The 18,675-nt window shown below is 36.2% G+C and overlaps 1 protein-coding gene across 1 annotated transcript; it reads right to left on the bottom strand.

The window, feature by feature from the left end:
• Positions 1 to 240: 240 nt before the first annotated feature.
• LOC128246201 (fibrinolytic enzyme, isozyme C-like) lies at positions 241 to 11,447 on the bottom strand. The gene is made up of 6 exons (XM_052964390.1): positions 11,279 to 11,447; positions 3,582 to 3,756; positions 2,965 to 3,049; positions 2,133 to 2,304; positions 1,070 to 1,218; positions 241 to 402 (listed from the first exon to the last, which is right to left on the bottom strand). Exons 1-6 carry the CDS (start codon positions 11,445 to 11,447, stop codon positions 241 to 243), a joined length of 912 nt encoding a protein of 303 aa, XP_052820350.1.
• Positions 11,448 to 18,675: the final 7,228 nt, after the last annotated feature.

The following is an 18,675-nucleotide window of genomic DNA, read 5'->3' as shown; positions in this document are numbered from 1 at the left end:
AAAAGTAAACGTTCACCACACTGTTGACCTGAAAGTGTCATTCTGGGGCTCTTGCATCACAACTTAAAGTGAAATAACTCATTATTGTTCGAGATTTTAATGGATAATCAAAAAAGATTACCAGGCGGTGTCAAATATATATACACCTTTTTCAAATAAAACAAAGCAAGTCACATAATCCAAATCCGATGTAGTAAAGTCCATTATCTTATGAAAGGCGGTGCATTACAGCGTGTTGCTTTACAGCGCGGTCATCTCCTGGTCTAGCCAGGCTCTGTAAGTGGACACACGGGCGTACACGCTGGGATAGTTGGTGCCGCATCCGGACGCCCCCCAGGAGGTCACTCCAGCAAGAACGGGTGTGTCACCTCGGTAACACACCATGGGGCCGCCACTGTCACCCTACATGAAGCAAAATATATCGGTACGAAACCAATTTTATTCCGCATCACACATTTCCCTCACTTAAAATTCGGGAAACACAAAACACGTTGGACCCCCTGAGATTAGCGAGGAAGTTGATAACGATTAAACGCGAAATACTTGAAAAAGTACTCATATATCTGAATACAACAAGAATCGATAAAACAGTTGTCTCAAATATTGTAAGAATTACTGTAGAGCACACCTATATCCAATACACTTCCAGGGGCCGTATTCAATAAGCATCTTAGTGAATATTTTCAACTTAGTGAGAATTTCGTAATTTTTGACAACGATTATTTTAAATACCTGCTACTTTTCATCAGATTTATTCATATGCATATGTTGTTTAAACCATTTTCTTGCTTATTTTCATATTTTTGGTGTACAAACCATGTTCGTTTTCTTAAAATTCAAATTAGAAAAATGGCAATTTTTTACTTAGTTGAAAATTATTACTAAGATGCTTATTGAATACGGCCTCTGAGCAGTAGCGATTTTAAAGTTAACAACTTTGTTCTGAACAAAGTTCTGAACAGTCGGTCGAGTGAACGTTATGTTCTGGTCTATCTTAAAACCTGACACGTTCCGGTGTTAGGTTGTGGATTGGCTTTGCTTTCATTGAAAAAAGAAGGGTTATGCATACCTGACAAGTTCCGGTTGAGGGGTTGTGAATACAGATATGGGCGTCGCTATTATAGTTACGGCCCCACACGCTTGAGCACTGACTGCTCGTGTAGATCACACCGTCCGTCTCCTGCAGCAGGTTTGGGGTCTCCTTGTCTGGGCTCGTGCCTGGAAAAATGGAGAATGGTGAAAGGTATGAGTGTTGTATCTCGAAAATTATATCACATGTATTTAAAGGGTGTCAAATAAATTAAAGTTTGTATAGTTAATGATATTTGATAAAATCAAAACAGCTTTAATTAATTGCGAGAACGTATTTCTGAAATCTTACACATGTGCATATTGCACAGGTTTGTCCAACATATTAACGTTGATCTATAAATTGCAAAGGTATTTCCGGTGAATTTAGCCAAAGAAAACTCCAGCTGGCATCCCCATGCTAGATAACATAACGCGATACATTTTATTTCTTTTATCAGACACTATGTTAGAATGAATATGGTATTTCAATAGATGATTTCGATAAACATTACCTTTACAAAGACATGGCTTCAAAACAAAACAAAATAACCCTTAAAAAAGACCTTGTATTGAAGGAATTTCTTGACGTATGCAGTGAATACACATGACTGCGCATAATAACGTCAGCAGGCATCATCGAACGCACTTATTGGTGAAGTGTACAAAAATGTGTTTTTACACAAAAAATTTAAGGTATGCTAGAAAAAGTTCAATAATGTGTGTCCAGTCCGGATAGAAAAATCCGACCCTCGGGCACGCCTCGTTACCTGGCAACGCAGGTGCCCTCAGGTCGGATTTTTCTATACGGACCGGAGACACATGAAATACATTTTTTTTCCAAAATACCGTCGATCTATGCATTATAAAGGTTCGTCCTATATGCCGTTGGTCTATCAAATGCTCAGCAGGTACTTCTCTGACATTATATAACACGTTTCTTCTGTTTATTAATTAACATGTTAATCTATTTTTCCTTATTATTCCAAAATAAAACCATTTTTGTTCTCTTTCTATGCGTAAAGCTGTAAACAATTTATAAATAAATGCAGTTAATCACTAGCCTGTCTCGATATGTCCCCATCCGCTGAGCTCACACGTCTGTCCGTCAAAGTTTTCCCCGTTGTTGGCCAGAGCGATGATCCCGTTGACCCCGGAAAGGTCAGCTGAAGAGGTAAGCTGGAGCAAGGCGATGTCGTTAGGGTAGGCAGAGGAACCTTTGTTGTAGTTGGGGTGCTGAAAGGTTATTATATGATATTACTCAGCTGGAGATGGGCGATGTCGTTAGGGTTGGCAAAACCTTATTTGTAGTTGGGGTTCTTAAAGGTTAATACAGTCGAAACTCACTGTGTTGAACTCTGTTATCTCGAGATGTTCTGGTTATGTCGAAGTTATTTTTGAATTTGTTTGGTTGAGTTAGACATGTTTTGTATTTCGGTTATATCGAATGTGCGTTATTTCGAAGTATTTCCCGAGGTCACAACGACTTTGACATAGCGAGTTTTGACTGTATATGGTATTTCTTGTGTAGTGGTATATGAATTATTTCAATTGTCAGACATAGCGAGTTTTGACTGTATATGGTATTTCTTGTGTAGTGGTATATTAATTATTTCAATTGTCAAACACAGCTGTTTTGCTGTATTCAAATTCAGCTGGAATGTTTGCTAAAAGCGAAGTGTTAGCTGAAAAAAGTAGAAGTGGTATTGATGGAACTACACATCCTACTCCGAATGTTTCAAACAGCTGTATATTCGCACGTAACATCCTGTTTCAATTCAACTATTAACGAGACATGAAATGCGTTACAGATTTGAACACTTTATAACTATTTAGAGATTTTAGCATTATTATATATTTAACAGAAAATCGTCTTTATATTGGGAATAATTTTACCAAGACAATTTTGGCAACTCCATATGCCTTTGAACTGGGATCATTTAGTCGTCCGTCATTGAGAACAACCTGCAGTACGCTTGCTCTGAAATAGATATACAACTGTTAAGATAAATACACGCAATAAAGACTGATAGAGAACTGGTAAAGCTTTACATACATGTATATGGCAATTAAAGCAAAAAAACATGTACCAAATAAGGACTTTTAATTGGTGATTATACGTTATGATAGGCGCAATGTCTTTAGTACAAAGGTGAAGAAGGACAATACGGCGATTTGCCATATACGGCTTTCGATATTGTTCCTTGATGATAACAAGCGTTAATTTGTGTAATCTTTTTTATATAGTGTCCTGAAACTTTCTTGATCTGAAAACTTATCTAGATCTATGTACACATAATGTCCTTTGATGACTATATTTTAGTTTTTGCAGTGTTATAAAATCGAATTGGAGATGTTCTGTTTGAAAATTGTAGTTCATTGTTGTTTAAGTTATAAAAGCCCTTAAATAAATAGTCAAACAGCATTTTAAAATTACAAATTACAAAGTTATAAATGACCTTCAGTTTCTACACTTCACTCAAATGGTACTGAAAAATATTTGTAAAACGTACGTTGCAGTATCGACGCAGTGAGCGGCAGTGACAATCCAGGTGTCGGCGATGATAGACCCGCCACACGTGTGATACCAGACGCCATACGTTGACGACCAGCGTTGCAGTGAGATCTGGTGAGGATGGCTTGCCGTCGTCGTGACCTGACCGTTGATGATCCGCGATAGGCTATTGCCTGTAATGAATAAAGCATGAACATCACTTGCATCAGTCTGGGGGAGAGACACAGCCGTCGTCGTTATTTCACCGTTTTTAATCCACGAATGGCTTTTGTCGATGTCCGTGATTGAACGGATATTAAAAGAAAGGAACATAAACACCATAAGAGAATGATCAGCGCTTCAGCGAGATGGCCAGCTGTCGCCGTGACGAGCACTTGTCGACAACCGTCGTCATGTACAGACCGTTGATTATTCTCGATGTGCTGGTGCCGTACACAAACGTTTATTCACTAGGATTTTCCCATACTGTATATTCGTTGTCTGTCTCTCTGTCTCCTTTTTCTTCAATATGTTTTTAAAAAATGGAGAAAGCATTGTTATTTAAATGCTTTTTGATAAGCAATTCTTAAAGCTGCACTCTAACAGATTGACCAATTTGACAACTTTTATTTTTAATGTTTCAGAATCAGCTGTTTTTTTGCATCGATGCTTTCAATTCAGTCATATAAAATAACAACCATTGTAAAACAACTCAATTATTAGGAAAACTGCCGAAAATTACAATTTCCTTTACGTGTAAGAAACGCTTTTAATTTAACAATAAAACATCGATGTTCAAACGTTAATATTAAAAACTACAATCTGTTATTTTAGCAACTTTTCATATATCACCGTTTTTGCAGACAATAAAATCTGGCACATTCCAAGATAACAAAAAGTCGCTACAATGGTCAAGCTGTGACTGTGCAACTTTAAGTCTGGCTTTAATAAACGTGGATTTATGCCATTTTTTCGGCTGAAAACAACGAATGATGGGCTCTCACTACCAAAACAAAATATCAAGAACATTCTAAAATGATCTGAATAAACAACTTATCTGAATAAGTCATATAAAGCGAGATCACATTTGACACATTTTAGTAATGTTGTCCGATAAAAGCATTTAAAGCATTGTCCGATTATTATTAGATTTGCTAAAGATAGCAACGTTGTTAACGTCTTCGTTGTTTAATTTAAAATCCTAATCGATACTCTTGTGATCAGCATTTTATATATATAATCATCTTTGAGATAACTGTTTTTGCTATACTTTTTATTGAAATATATCAGCACATCGTTAACTAGTTGACGTTTCAAAGTTAACAATGATCGCGTGAATAACGTTGTTATCTTTAATAAAGATCTTTACAATCGGCCCATTTTTGAGAACATTTAAATAAAAATTTCTTCCCACCAAAAGCCTTCATACTTATATACAGTATGTAAAACCAACAGTACAGTCTGTCAATAGCTCTCAAAATTATACATTATTACATCGAACGAAACATAAAACAGTATCAGATAGATGTCCGATTGAATATACATTGTGTCGTATGTATTTTTGATTCTTGCCATGCCTTTACGTACTGCATTAAGAAAAAAACCCAAACTGCACTTAGCAAGAATTTCCAGGGATTTCCATTTAAAAATATAAAGTTATACTGTACTTTCCTTAATTATATTATCCTGTTTAAAAACAAAATAAACCCAAACCTTGTGCGGCGGCTAGGAGGCAGGCTGCGGCGATAAGCGAAAACATGGCTTTAGTTCTGGACAGATGACTGGTCAGTCTGTTAAATTGACTGTTGTTCAGAGGACATTATATACTGAGTCCGGTCCGGAGCCGTTAATGTCAAACGTTGGTTGACATGGGAAACCCACAGACTGGTCACTTCAATGGGGCATTTGAATTGTGCTTAAACCGGGGCTTTAGGAAACACTTAAACACTTGACTGGTCCAACTACCTTGAGAAAATACAGATCTGTCCGAATGATCACGCACTTGTCACTCAGTGCCATATCGTATGGTCATTTTATTTATAGTCCTGAGAGTCTTAATTGATGAATTGACCCCGTGTTTTTATTAAAACAAAAACCCTTAAAATTCTTTTTGGATATCGAATATATAACACATGTTTCTTTCTGAATTTAAATTTCTTACTCATTATTTAATAGCAAACAATTTACAATGCTCTAGAAGTCGTATTTTAGAATATACGCTCACTATTGCCATTCTTAATCATTAAGACTTTAATTCACATCATCTTTCTATTACGTGGTGTGTTTAACACACGGAAACTTGAAGTAGGGACACTAATTGGTCTTATTTGTCAAAAGCATTTCCTCTCAGTAGTACTACAACCTGCGCAAATAGTTAACTGTATTTAAAAAATACATCTGAATGAAGCAAAGAAGATAAGTAAATTAGTTTTGTTATAATCGGATTTATTTAGATAATGACGAGCAACTATACCAGTTATTCGAGGTGCTCATTTGGTTCATGATAAATGTATTTATATTTCTGAGAAACAAATTAGGTTCAGAAAATGGGAGCATCTAAACATTTTACTAAACATTCTTTATTTCAGTTAAGCGTTGATAGCATTAAAACGCACACATTTTTTTTGAATTCAAGTATGCTTGGATATAAAAGTGCGCACATGTTAGACAAAACTTGCCGAAAAAACGAAAATCAAGCAGTTAAGGGTGCTTCCTCATATTATCAAGGATAGATATATTTATTTTCATAATTATAAAAGTGAATCATTACATCGAGTATAAATACTTGTTCTCGCCACTAATCATAAAGTATATAATACATCATGCATTCTTAGCAGGGATTGTTATTTATAAAATAATGACAGGTTAATGGACAGCTCAGGCTACGATTTTATGAATATAGTCGCAAGATGCTATTACCCAATTATCGACAGACATCATGCACCTCCAGATAATTGACGGACATCTTGTATAAACTGTTCAAAGTCCAGTTTATATGGTTTAACCAAGTTCTTCAAACTAAGTTTCTAGACGCTAAACTATGAACACCAGGAATCCAGACTATTCACGTTACACCACAGTATGTATTTATTATACAAACTTACACATCACACTATCTTCACTGTTATTTTATAAAAGGCTACACATGTTAATTGATAATGTCTATTTATGAATATTATTAATCTTAAGAATTATTGCACTAGAAGAATGCACGGCTTTTTAAGGACAGCGGGAGACGGGGTCGTAACTTGACCATATATGTCATCCCTTTCACAAATGTTCACAAATTCACAAATGTTCACAAAGTCACGAATTTTCACAAAGTCACAAAGTTCACAAAGTCACAAATGTTTACAAAGTCACGAATGTTCACAAAGTACACAACCGATCACAAAGTCACAAACGTATTGAAACTTAGAATCACCGTCCGCAGCTGACCCTGGTAATCAGCGGTACCGGACTGCGTAAGGCGGTTTCCTAATTATGTAAAATGTTTTGGCACATCGAAGCCGCCATATGGAGCCCGAAGGGATCCACCGCCGAAAAGGTTAATCTAGGACCGTAAGGGATCCAGGAACACCCCCAAAATACCTTTTGGGCGGTCGATATGCCAAAACGCCGTGCATTTGAGAAAAAAGAAGCTGAAGTTTAGTGTAGCCATAGATGCATTAAATTTTGTTAGGTTTTAAGTACTTCACACATTCAAACGCAAACAGGCGAGCCAATATGTATGACTTCGTACAAAACTCCTGAAATATCATTTCAAGCAAGTCTGAGACTAGAATGGTCAGATAAAAAATGCTAAATACTAGCCAGCTGCTGTTTCTTGAATTCCAACAGATTTTCAACTCGGACATAATATCGAAAGTTTGCTCCCGACCTATACCATTAGCCCCGCAATGTACCAGAAGGGGGAACCCGTTCGTTTAGAAAAGACAATACATATTTTACTTGATTAAGGGGCATTCCCCCGTATGCCTGCCAGATAATTTCAGCGTTTTTGGGGCCAATATTAGACCCGCCTGCCCGCAAACTTAACCTTGGTATAAGTGTTTATATGATCGATAGACCGATACACCAGGCTGAAATAAAGAGTTATAGGGAATCCCATTAAAATAATGCTATGATTATTTGACGATTTGCAATACACAAGAACTTAAATATTAATCATTTATGCTGACTATGTTAAAATGGGTCAAACCTTAGTCAGTTATTGCCAAATCCTGATGGTCCATTGTAATGAATTGATAACAGATCGGGGACATTAACCAGATTGGGCGAATGTATCTGCGGACGGCCTGTGAGTGACATCGACCGGCCCTCTGTGTCTGCTTAGCAGACATACCCTTAATAGATGCTGAGGTGGCCGCACCAATCCTAATCATATGAGAACTGAACCGCGTAGTCAAGACTTGCCACTCCCGATGCCTTTTTGAGCACCGATTTGAACTGATACCTAGTGACAGGGGAGCCATCCAAATGACAGAATAGGGGTCCCGCAACTTTGGGCGCACTCGCAGATACTGCACGAGAGAGCTTACGGGACAAACCATGTCTTTAGAACTTTTTATGCTTATTGTTTCCGGGGCACCAAGCTGGTTTGTTTTTGAGTGACGTAATGTAATGTTAAGTGTACCTTCCCAAACGCGATGTCATTTATAAAAATAATATCATGTTGACGATCCTGTATCCAGAAGAATCCAACATATATAATGATAAAGGCTGTAGAAAAAGGGAAGATTCGTATCTATCGGTGCAAAAAATGGGTAACTTCAAACTTGCAATTCTTAAAATAGGTGGTGTGATGGGCATGCGTGTGTCTTTTTCCCGCTCGTTGATGGTGGTAGCCTTTAAGGAGTTTTATCACTATAAACTGAGATAACGGATCTAGTGCCCCCATCCTTTTGCACTTATAACATATAATCGTGCAGTGGCCGGAGCGCTTGACTGAGGTTACATAAATGAGATGAAGAGTACTATGTTCCAAACTCGGAAAACTTGGCCAGACCCTGTGCATACGATGACATGGTGTTTTGGGCTTTAGCGGAGTTTAAGAGTCCTTCAGCTACGGCGAGTAAATGATGGTGAGGAATTCCGCAAGTAAAACTTCCGGAATTGGGCCTTTCGTGTTATTTTCTTTGGTTGGTATTTAACGCGCTCTAAAACCAATGTCATGGGACATGATTCACAGAATTAAGGGGTGGAGTAGGTGCACCACGCGCTTTGATTTTGATTTGATGACTGTTAAGTATTTTCACTAGGCCCATATTGTCAGACCACAAGATCAACTTTTTAGAGAGACGAGGGGCCCAAATGTATAAGGCTAACCAAACTGGAACTAGCTCTAATAATTGGTATAGCCTTGTAATAAAACAAAACAAAAAACAATTTGACACTGCAGTTCGCTGACCATGAAAGAAAGCCAACGCCCCTGCATGTAGCATGCCGCACCTAAACTGTTGGCCCCGGCGCTGTCATTCCACTATTCTAAGATATCATTTGAAATCCACAGACTTAAAGCATGTGAACAATGCCGTTAAATGAGTTTTAAAAAATAACCACATCATCAAAAAATTTAAAGATTGTGTTTTACGGACGAAGAAATAAGGTTTGTGAATACCTATCATTGCATCGTACAATCATCTGCTAAATGCGCGTTTCCCCTTATAGCTTGACAAGCAAAGCTAAATTTACCAGCAAGTGATTATAATTTCCGCAATCTGAATTTGCTGCAATTTATGATGTAACTTATTGACCTTTGTAAGTCTTAGATTTTTACCGCAGGTACTCGAATTGACATGGTTACCGTGTCGATTTCGAGACCAAAAAATGTTAAACAAGTTGTCGGACCGGCGGATTTTACCTCCGAGAAAGGAAGGAAGACGATTAAAAGTATACGTGAACCCATCGACCAAAATACTTCAAATATATGAATCCCAGGGTCCCGCGAATATGAAATTATTTAGAGATTGTAAGTTGCATGCCTCCGATACGGACCTGTGAAAGAATGTTGCAAACTTTTCAAAATGAGCGGGGGCGTAGCTGCAACCATAACTCATACATTGTCGAAATAGAATATTGCCAACAAATTTCGGGCAAAGAAGATGAACATCCGACGGGTGTATAGGTAGTAACATGGATGATAATTTATATCCCTTTTCACCATTAAGGAATGACGTCACCATTACGTCATATGTACTTCCGTTGTGTGGAAAATTCTTAATAAAAAAAAATGTTCTTATGATTGATAGACATGTTTTCACATGCTCAATACACTGTAAATCAAAACTATCATTATTCCTGAAACTTTTATAGTATCTATTCTTGCTTGATTTATCATTTAGAGCAGAGATTAAAGCATAAACCGCTGCCCTATAGTTGAAAGGTCATTTTGGAAGATCTGTCATGGCGGACGGTGCAATTTTTAGAGTTTGTTTTTCAAGTGGAGTGATTTTTCTTAGGAATAACTTGACCCCCCTTTTTTATTGGCTTATAAGGTAATTTAAAGCTTGTACTTTAAGAATATATGTGGTTATCATAGCCTGCATTCGCTCGAAATGCCTTTAAATGTTGTCTGAAAATTATAATTTTACATTGAATTATATAGGGAATAACAATGGTGGTGTGTAACCTTAAGGCCTTGAACCCTTTATCAAATATCATATCTGCGACTTTATCAGAAACAGAATATTTCACCATATGATACATAACGACGATCAATCCCGGCGTTCACGTTTAGCCCATGTGAGTAAGAGCGATGTGTGATTAAACGAAAACCACCGATTGATTTTGGAACCATTGCGATAGGGGAAGTTCTAAAATTTGACATTAGGGGTATATTAAAAGGGCATCCATGCGTAACATAGAAATTTCTTTTTCAATTATGACCGCAAGTACTTTGGGGTGTAACCCGGCAGACTAAGTTTCTAGGCACGCACGTGACAAATAGCAACTGTGTAACCCAGCAGACTTTTAAGTTTCTAGGCACGCACGTGACAAATAGCAACCACAGTCCAATAAATCAAAGGCTATTCAGCATCTTAACTGCTTGTCATATTTTAACAATCCCGTTCTGCAGCTCTTAGCAGCTGCTCTTTTGCTATTCATATAAACTAATATAAAATTGAAGACATTTCGCCTGTAGACATGGGTTTTAGGGTAAGGACGCCCTAAAAGAAAGTGTTACCAGACAGGGGCGTAGCTAGGCCTGAAAAACTTGTATGCCTGATGGATCTATGTGAGTTTAGGGATAAGTCCCCCTCTCCATCCCAAAGTTTCTTTATAAATAAGAAGCAAAATGGTGAAATTAAGAAGCATTTCAGGAGAAAAACCAAAAGCAAACTGTGCATCCATTTTATATGCAAATTACACACACTTTATTAAATATGCAACGATTAAAATAAAATCACCTTGCACATAGTTTATATAAGTTCCAAACTTGCATTGGTCATAATTAAAAAAAACTTTTGAGTTTTTATTGCTTTTTCCGGTTATTTAATTTTGTCATTCTCCAAACAAGTTGAAGGCCCAGGCCGACCAGGCCTATATGTAGCTACGCCACTGCCAGAAATTGCTGGAAGTGGCTGAAATATTGCAACTCGTTACCTGTTATTGTGGCGCCCTAAGCCACTTCATCGGGAAATCCTTGTCCCGGCGTAGGACCCTCAATTAGGTCTTACAACCGGCAAACCTATGTGAAGACCCTTGACCTTGAACCTCCGTGCTGACCGTAGCTGATGAAGCTGTGACCAATGGCGTGGGAGTTGTCGGCGTTGCCCTCGCGATTGGGTGATTTGGCCGCCAAACGACTCGACCTCGTGACCTTGGGTGCGACTGCATTAGACCGGTCTCTGGTTCTTTCTCCAAAGCGTGGCATGGCCGGCATCTTTGTTCTTTTATGTTCCTCAATGAGAATAAAGAATAATCAGCATGAATTTGACAAATGATTAAGTGTAATTTTTAATTGTATTCTATTTATTTATGACCCTCACTTTATTAACCTTTTACATTAAACCTATAACTGTTCATGAAGTTTACTATCCCAATACCGAAGCCGAAAAAAAAAATGATAATAGCGATTTTTGCTTGAAATATACAGATACGTTTAACGTTTTCATTTACCAATACAAAAGTACTTGAGAGAAGATTGTTTGTATAAATGGCTAAACAGAATCGATTTCTGGAGGAGGAATAAAATACGTTACCGTTTGAGAGAATTTCAGAAAGGATAAGGAAGTTACGTCATAATTTCTTTCGGTACATTATGCGTAGGTCACATACAACTGATAGTTGACGTGTGGTTAGTAAATGATGCAGCAATAAAACAGGTTACTGAGAGCAGTAACCCTAACTATCAAAATTATTCCGATCGAATGTACGTATTGTATCATGAGAAAGCAAATCGACCCATCGAGTTTTAAAACGGTCTCGCTCCTTGCAGTCATTGTCAAACTATTCGAAAAGTTCATACCAAACAGACTCAGTTTGTTAATAAGAACACCAAGATACATTTCCAAAACACGCAGCAGTACGGATTTCAAAACGAAGTTGAGCTGCATCACAACGTCGTTCCATTTACGATCAACCATTAAGTACAACATGATAGATACGTCTACTTTATCTGTCTGGGTAAAAAAACAGTGACCGTGGCGCTCCTTATGCTTATGCTTAGGGAGTTATGCATTGTCCGTAAAGTTCTTAGTATTCTTGTTTCTTAGTGTGATATGCAGAAACGATATCCAGTCTGTTCGATAAAGGATCCCCCCCAAGATAAGTCGATTCAAATATTTAGCAGTGCTGGAAGTCCTTATCTTACCCAAGTATAAAGTACCCGCATAGAACTACTGTTTTATTGTCATCACGCAAACCGGGGCTTTAGGAAACACTTAAACACTTGACTGGTCAAACTACCTTGAGATAACACAGATCTGTCCGAATGATCACGCACTTGAATACTCAGTCACTCAGTGCCATATCGTATGGTCATTTTATTTATAGTCCTGAGAGTCTTAATTGATGAATTGACCCCATTGAAATCTTGTGTTGTTGCCATATTTAAAATAAAAAAACACACAAACGTTTCTCGCTCAAATGGCTTCAAATAAATGTGTACACTGAATTCAAGAAAGTATGCCTCACTCTCTGTAGATCAATTTAAAGAACGATTTGACAATTTAAATATTTTGAATCACTGCGCGCATATCTTTGACAACCACAAATTTTTATCTATACTCGAATAAACCAAAAAATACATTTTAACTTTATTTTTACCGAGGTGAGAAAAGGTTTTTACCGAGGTGAGAAAAGGTAATTTACCTTTCCGCAAAACATCTTGCGCGAGGGTCTCACACGGGCGTCCTTGGAATATATATACAATGAAAAATAAATATTCGTAGGGATTGGTTAGATAACGTTCAAACTTGGTCAGAATATGCCTTTGATTAAGTCTCAACGGTTTGTAAAAATGGATCACATGGGGCAAAACCTGACACAAGGTCAAATCTAACCCCCAAAAAATCATAAAAAAATTATTCGCTTCCTTTTCATTGTGACCGGTCGTCGGTCTGACGCAATGGTTATTTCCTGTTGTGAAGTCAAAGCACTGTGCGCAAAAATCGCTTAATATTCTCGCGATTTTTTGCTGTTAAGTTTCAACAAGAAGAACCACCTGGTACAAGTATCGCGCTAAGCATAAGTTACAGTTAAGACAACTCTACCATGCAACTCATATACGCATATGTATAGTTACTCCCTTTGATATCATATTAACTGCATATTTCTGCCTTATATAATAGCGCTATGATAACAATATTGAAATTGGCAAACATTTGGCGAGTATGCACCTGATATCGACCTTATATATATGCAATATTTCCCAAATTCCTCCTAAGTTGTCGCTTATATCAATCACGTTTTAGAACGTTTAAGCTCATGTCTACAGTCATTCGGGTTATGATAAAATAACAACAACAACAACAAAACTGTTCAGACGCGTTAATAGTTATAAAAACTTAATTAATTTCAATAACTGTAATAAAATAACACAATAGAGGCTTTAAATCTGGTCTACTATTCATTAAACTTAATCAGAATTTACCCTTGGAACGCTTGTACAAATTTAAAGCTGACTCACATATGTTTAAAAATAAGTCATTAGCTCAAACCTAGGATTTTTTGTATGGAACCATGTGATGATAATGATTTTTCAGATAATGTTCAACTTTAGTTTAATAAATATTTTATTACAAAATTTTACAGATAAAAGGTACAAAACATGAATATGACGAAAAATGGATTGGAAAACAAGTTAAATAACTTATAGTAATTCTTTTTCAAACTTTCAAACGTTCACTTTTGGACATAATGTTTCGCTTGAAGAAATATCACAGCATTATAAAAGTGGGTTGAGCTTGAGCAAAAAGGCAGGGAGAAATGGACGGAGGAATGGTAATGTTCTTATACGAAATATTCTTGCACCGTGATCATTGTTTGACGAACAAATAACGAATAACATCCTATTCATGTCCGCAAGTCAGTACAGTTAGGTTTTGTGCCAGATATATGTGTCCTTTTAAACAAAGAACTCATCAATAGTTAACTTTAACTTCAGGAACTTTTTCTGCCTTTTAATCAGTCATGAAAAAAAACACAAAAAAACAGAAAGAGTTTGAATGCATAAACATGAGTTTTTATGAAACACAAGTCTGATCCGGACTCTTTTAAGTTTTGCATTTGAGCCTTGTCGAGTGTACCAAATATAGAAACTGAGTTCTTTAAGACAAACGATATCAGCAATTGCCAGACTTTGCTGTAGTCCATGTAGTCATAGCATGTTTTACTTTGACAAATATGAATAGTAATATATAAATTTATTTACTCGCTTAATGACATTTACTTTTAACCGAATCTTCAAATGTTTTATTAATTTGAATGTTTGTAATGTCATATAATTGGTATAACACTGTACCCGCCTAGATTTTCAATATTATGTAACGTACTGATATCCTCTCATGAATATATATGCCTAATGTTTTTGCGATGAATATCGGCGATGCATTTAATGTTGTTGTTGTCGTTGTTGTTGTTTGTTGTTGTTTAGTAGCTTAGGTTAGTTTTAAAATCAGTAGAATTTCTACTCTTGTTAGCATTGTTTTAGTAATTATGGCATTATTAATTCGTTTTTATTACTCGTGAGGATGCTATACTATCAGAAATAAGTCGTGTTAATAGTTGTATCATGAGTTAATTGTACGTGAAATGGCGTATTGTGAGCAAAACTGTTGGGGCAAGGGGAAGTGGAACTGTGCTTCGAAGACATGCCTCGAAACTCCATCTGTATACTTCAATATATCTGTCTATTAACCATGGCCTTGTGTTTGGTCTCTTAAGGCCCATTTTTCGAACATAGTATGGGTTCAACAATCGTCTTTCTGTTCAACAATTGTCCTTCTCTCCCAACTGTATTTTGCATTATACTTATATGTTTACGTATACATAGTTTGTTGAACATATCTTTTTTTCAAATAGATGCGTGATGTTTGTTTGTCCGTACTGTTTTTCATATCACATGTTTTATGTTTTCTGTATATACTGCGCCTCCTGTACTTTTCTTATTTCTATTCTATTTTCTGCAAACTAGTGACCTAAAAGTTCTTACAAATCCCACACATATATTTAAATGAGCTACCAATCAATAAACGTTTATCATGGATGTCACTGTGACCTCTTGACGATTTCGATCATTTTGAGAGTTGCCGTAACTGCCGTTATATAGTTAATATCTCTCTGATACTAATTGGTTCAAAGTATGACTGGCATTCAAACGTAAAATTTGTATATTGTTTCTACATTATTAAATCGTTCCCGATTTGAGACCTTGCCCACAGATTGCATAGTTTTATCAGCCTTTCAAAAATTGTTTCAAACGTTTTTGTGATCAATTGAGCAACGTTTCAGACAGGTGATGCCATGCCAATTAGATCGTGGTTATGTTTTATATTTTAACAGCGTAACAAGTGGTACTATACTATTTCAACGACCACATACAGCAATTTCGATGTCAACGAAAATACTTTTTATAGTTTTATAGTTTGTGTCAGTGTAGTACCATACTTTACGAGGGTTTCAGCTATTGTTAAAAGTATGTAAAAACATCCTACGTACGATGGAATACCTTTTATAAATAATTTCATTAAACACTATCATCGGGATGTCTTATATTCAACTAATAATTGCAAATTCCCTAAAAACAACATACGATTATCAGACACGATATTTTTTTAAACACCAATTCTATATATTTCAGAAATAATTGTTGAACGGTCTGTTTTGAAACCGCGGTGAAACGGTTTATTATAAACTTCAAGGTTTTTATAGAGAATTATCAGTGAAATAAAATCTTAAAACTCTCAATTCCAAATCAGACGTCTGCCTACAAAGGACTGGGACACAATTTCAACGAATCCATTTCCAAAATGACGTTACTTTCGGATGTAATTTGTCTCGCTTGTCTGTAAAACTAACATTAAATGTCATTTTATAATCTTTTAAGGCATATGATAAAAAAGGTTGGTTTCAGTTTATATCGCAATAAGTTTTTTTAAAACATTATATATTTTTACAACGATTGTGAAGAACGCTATGCCAACTTAGACTATGTCACAATCGTTGGCACGATGTTGCGTGAGAGTGTGGTCTTGTGTTGTGGGGGAAACCGGAGTACTAGGAGAAAACCCACTTGTCCGGCTTGGTGACCACACACCAAACTCACATGCCCAGGCCGTGAATCGAACCCGACAGGGTCGCCTTAATGAGAAGCGAGTGCGCTAACCACTGCGCTAATCGGACAGCCTAAATAAATCTATCACAGTGAAATACATAACTATCTAACACTGAAACAAACAATTGTCCTATATGTATTTGATAGGTGACTTTGACTTAATTCTTTGACGTTGTCGCATTATTGTAAAGTTGACGTAACTTCCAGTTTTTGACGCCTCTACCAATGTTCAAACGCATGTTCTAATGGACATAGATTATAAACGATACTTCTGAAGGATATACGATACGATAATTTTGTGTGCTCTCGTTGATAAGGGTGCCAAAATGTTCTTATAGTTTGAACATTTTGTGACCACAAGCGTAAACGCCTTTCCCTGCCACGTTACAGCATTCATTCATTGTTGCAAAAATCCAATCATTGAAACAAACCATTGTTCTGTAAATGATATTCTTATAAAAATGAAATTGTGTCGCTGTCCTGTTAGCGCTGGTGCCTTATTTCGAAGTAAGGGCTGCCTTTCTGTTCAAATTGATATTTTCACTATTTGGAACGGTACTAAACAATGACATCTTTCTTTTGTTTGGGGTTTGAACAATCATTGAAATGCTTAACGGCTTTTCACCGTGTAAAATTATCAATGAAAATAAAAGGAATCAATGTGATGTCATTAGATATGTTGTGTTAGCAATATTAGCAATATTTAACGTTTTATGATTTATAAATGTGTATTTCCGAATGCTTTGGCAGATAGATTGCAGTGTTTTCTGTTATCGTAATGTGTTAATAAAGTCATGTCTAAAACTTGAAAAAGGTCATAATACACTTGTACATTAATATGAATTATTGCATAAAATGTGTGTTTTCGGTCCGTTATCGTGGTGTGTTAAAACGATGCCCGGCTTATTGTTTTACATAAGCGCTATCAGGGCCCGCATCATAACAATAGGAGGGTGAGCGACTTGGTTTCTGACCGAAAGTGGGTCAACGATGCAAACTTTTGCACAAAAAATATTTCAGCATATATAGCTGCATACAAATATCAAAACATGAAATAAACCACATATAACTAACATATTTTCTTCTGAGTTGTCTTTCCATGGCAAGCTAATGTGTGTTTACTTTCTGCAGTTGTTTTGACTATTTGTTTGCTTTAAAGGCACTAAATTAAGTCTAAAACGTTAAACTCCTCCGAACTATAGTTATTTATGTCGATTTTTTTCAGAACAAACGACTTATATGGACATGATTCCATTACTTCGTATGCAATGAACAAAGTTTTCAAATATTTTTTTCTCTGATGCTAAAGATGCTGTACGTTTTATCCAGAACATTTAAACAATTTTTCCGGTTAAAATAAGTTGCCAAAACATATAAATGTTAAAGTAGGAATATATCGGTAATTATTCGATAACCCGATAGGTATTGTCTGTAAATAATCCAAGTAATCCAGTAAATTTCTAAAAAAACACGTTTCCAATCGACTGAACACTGAAAAAACTGGCGTCGAAACAAAAATGCAACTTCGAGTTATGTTGCGGCTCTAATCGAGCTTAATGTAAAACTTTTTCAATGACATCACTCGTGACGTCACACAAGTACCTGCTATTGAGGTTATTTTGAGCTAACTGTCTTTGCATTTTCGTGACATTTAACAGCTTTTTTAAGGCAAAATAAAAAAAAAATAGTCTGGTTCAGGTAACGTTGTTAAAAAAAGTTAGGGGGTTAGGGATTATTATTATTATTATTTTTTTTTTTTTTTTGCATGGGCTCGACATATTGTTTAGATAGTGAATTTTTCTTCCATCATGTGGTAATTGTACATGTCTTACGCTTGCTGCTTGCTATATAACCATTTTTATTTTAAAACATCTATGGAGTTTATTATTAGCTTTTGAAAACATTATGGGAAATGCTCCATTCCCATATTATGTTTTCAAAACCATTCAAAATTGGCATTTTTGTCTCAGAGATGATTTTCTTCAAACTAAATATAAAGGTATTAGCATATAATGAAATGTTCTAAATATAGTGTATCAGGTATTTAAATGGGTTATTATAAACCCTGTAGCTAATAAATATTCATGCAAGACTACACCTATTTTGTATACTGCAGCCAAGTTCTGAAGCTCTTGGTTGGTGGTGGGTGGGGAAGTTTTGTTTTAATGTGTATGGTGGTAATGGAGGCATGATCTTTCTTGTTTATTTTTTTTTCAAATCTGGTCACATGAAAATGCGATTTATCCACCTCGATAGTATTAATTTACACTTTTTCTTTTATATAAAATATGTGAACAGAAATGTTCGAAACAAACCTCCCAAAACGATGCCCCTT

This window comes from Mya arenaria, chromosome 9 (genome assembly GCF_026914265.1).
Source record: "Mya arenaria isolate MELC-2E11 chromosome 9, ASM2691426v1".
Taxonomy (NCBI): domain Eukaryota; kingdom Metazoa; phylum Mollusca; class Bivalvia; order Myida; family Myidae; genus Mya; species Mya arenaria.
The sequence above is the reverse complement of the archived record's forward strand: the minus strand, read 5'-3'. Positions and strand labels throughout refer to the sequence as shown.